Genomic DNA, 2,051 nt, shown 5'->3' with positions numbered 1-2,051 from the left:
GGCCCGAGGAAGGTTCGTCGGGTTGCTCCACACCATCACCCTCAGATCACCCTGACCACCAGCCAAAGTACTGCCTCTTGTGGAGACAGTAGATTGGGGTGTGGTAGAGGGGACTCTCCCTCTTGCACGGAGATCATTGAGTCTCGATCTCAACATTGCAATGGTTATGTTCCCGCAGTGAGAACATGACGCATCCATGAACACCCGCAGAGCATGCACTAAGCCCAAGCATACCAAGCCGCGCTAATGCCCGTCAAGCGGACTGACCTGACAACCGGACCCAGGAACGGAGCAAAGGCGAGACACCTTTAAAAAGACGTGCCACATGCAGCTCTTTTAGAGAGGAGTTTTTTCTCAGGCAGAGTGCGGAGATGCCCAGGGAGAACACACAGACTTGTACAGACCACTGCACAGATTGACAGGAATGCTGAACTCACTGGAATGCGCCGTATCACCAACAATCTTGGGAGACACTCGTCTTGAAGAGATAATGGCTTAGGAAGGCAAGTTGAACTCAGCTCAAGAGCAGAAACATATATGCTTAAAAATGCATTAAAAAATAAATAAATGCATAAAAGAAACTTACGTGGACAAATAAATTTAAGTCCATTTAAATTGTAAGTCTTACTAATATTATATAGCCTGTTTGGGAGCAGAAAAAAACAGCACAAATATAGAGACCAGAAATACACCAATCACAGCCAATTGTTTGACCTCTTGGGATTGCAGCAAAAAACTTGACACACATTTAAAATGACCAAGCAAACCAAACTTTATACAAAGACAAGGAGATTATGCTCTTGTAAGGTGTTATATTTTGTATGATATAGTATATATGTAAGATATAGATTTATATCTTATTATATATGTTATTTATATGTTTTTTAGATTACAAATGGACAACCTGACATTCAGATACAGTGTGCTACAGGTGGAGGGACTGCAAGTTACACGTGCCTCAAGCTATCCCGCATTTATCCTTATTTTGATGGTTTACATATTTATTATGGTATCTAACATTGGAATGATGATTCAGATCACAGCAGAAAAAAGTTTACACCAGCCTATGTATGTTCTGTTCTGTAACTTGACACTGAACGATGTATTGGGGACAACTGCTCTTCTGCCATATTTGTTGAGGAATATTTTAACAGACCCCTCTGAGCACTACATCACATATGTGGGGTGTGTTATACAAGCTTATATTATGCATTTGAATGGTACAGTATCTCACACTGTGATAATAATCATGGCTTTTGACAGATATGTGGCCATATGCAATCCATTGCGATATCCATCTTTAATGAGCAATAATATGGTGGCAATACTGTCGGCAGGAGCCTGGGGTGTTGCAGTAGTGCTGGTGGGAATTCTGATTGGCCTCAGTGTCCGTCTGTCTCACTGCAGATCTTTGATTCAGAACCCCTATTGTGACAATGCTTCGATATTTAAACTGTCCTGTGAAAATATAGCTGTTAATAATGTATATGGATTAACTTTTACAGTGGTTTTATTTGCTTCCTCAACAGGTAGCATTGCATTAACATACTTCAAAATAGTGATGATCTGCTTCAAAAGTAAAAACAAAGCAACCAACAGCAAAGCCATAAAAACCTGCAGCACTCATTTGACTGTTTATATAATTATGTTGGCCACTGGATTTGCTGCAATTTTTCTCCATCGTTTTTCTGTATTTGCTGAAATTAGGAAAATATCCATTTTATTGTTCCATGTTATTCCTCCAGTCTTGAATCCTATAATATATGGATTACAAGCCAAGGAAATAAGACAACGCATTTTTAAACTTTTTAGAAATAAAGTAAACACAGACTGATTTTATTTTATGTGACGCTTTTCTTGTACTGGTACTCTGAAAAGTCTTAGAAGAATTAGTATGTATGCATGGTATGTCTCAACAGAAAAATAATACTGTAACGTACAAATGTTATCGCATAAGCAGCATCTAAATAGATGATAATTTGTCATTGTTGCAATAAACTGGGATTATGTAATAGAGATACTATTGATAAAAAATAAAATAAAAGTATCCA

General features: G+C 38.4%; 1 protein-coding gene across 1 annotated transcript; it reads left to right on the top strand.

Annotated features, from left to right (window-relative positions):
• Window positions 1–889: 889 nt before the first annotated feature.
• Window positions 890–1,834, top strand: LOC137046039 (olfactory receptor 52D1-like). The gene has a single exon (XM_067423092.1). It carries the CDS (start codon window positions 896–898, stop codon window positions 1,832–1,834), a length of 939 nt encoding a protein of 312 aa, XP_067279193.1. The 5' UTR covers window positions 890–895.
• The last annotated feature ends 217 nt before the right edge of the window (window positions 1,835–2,051 follow it).

This window comes from Pseudorasbora parva, chromosome 18 (assembly GCF_024679245.1).
Source record: "Pseudorasbora parva isolate DD20220531a chromosome 18, ASM2467924v1, whole genome shotgun sequence".
In the NCBI taxonomy this organism is placed as follows: Eukaryota; Metazoa; Chordata; class Actinopteri; order Cypriniformes; family Gobionidae; genus Pseudorasbora; species Pseudorasbora parva.
The sequence above is the reverse complement of the archived record's forward strand: the minus strand, read 5'-3'. Positions and strand labels throughout refer to the sequence as shown.

What these genes read in the sequence shown, in the direction of transcription:
- LOC137046039 (XM_067423092.1), top strand. Translation starts at nt 896, where the DNA reads ATGGACAACCTGACATTCAGATACAGTGTGCTACAGGTGGAGGGACTG.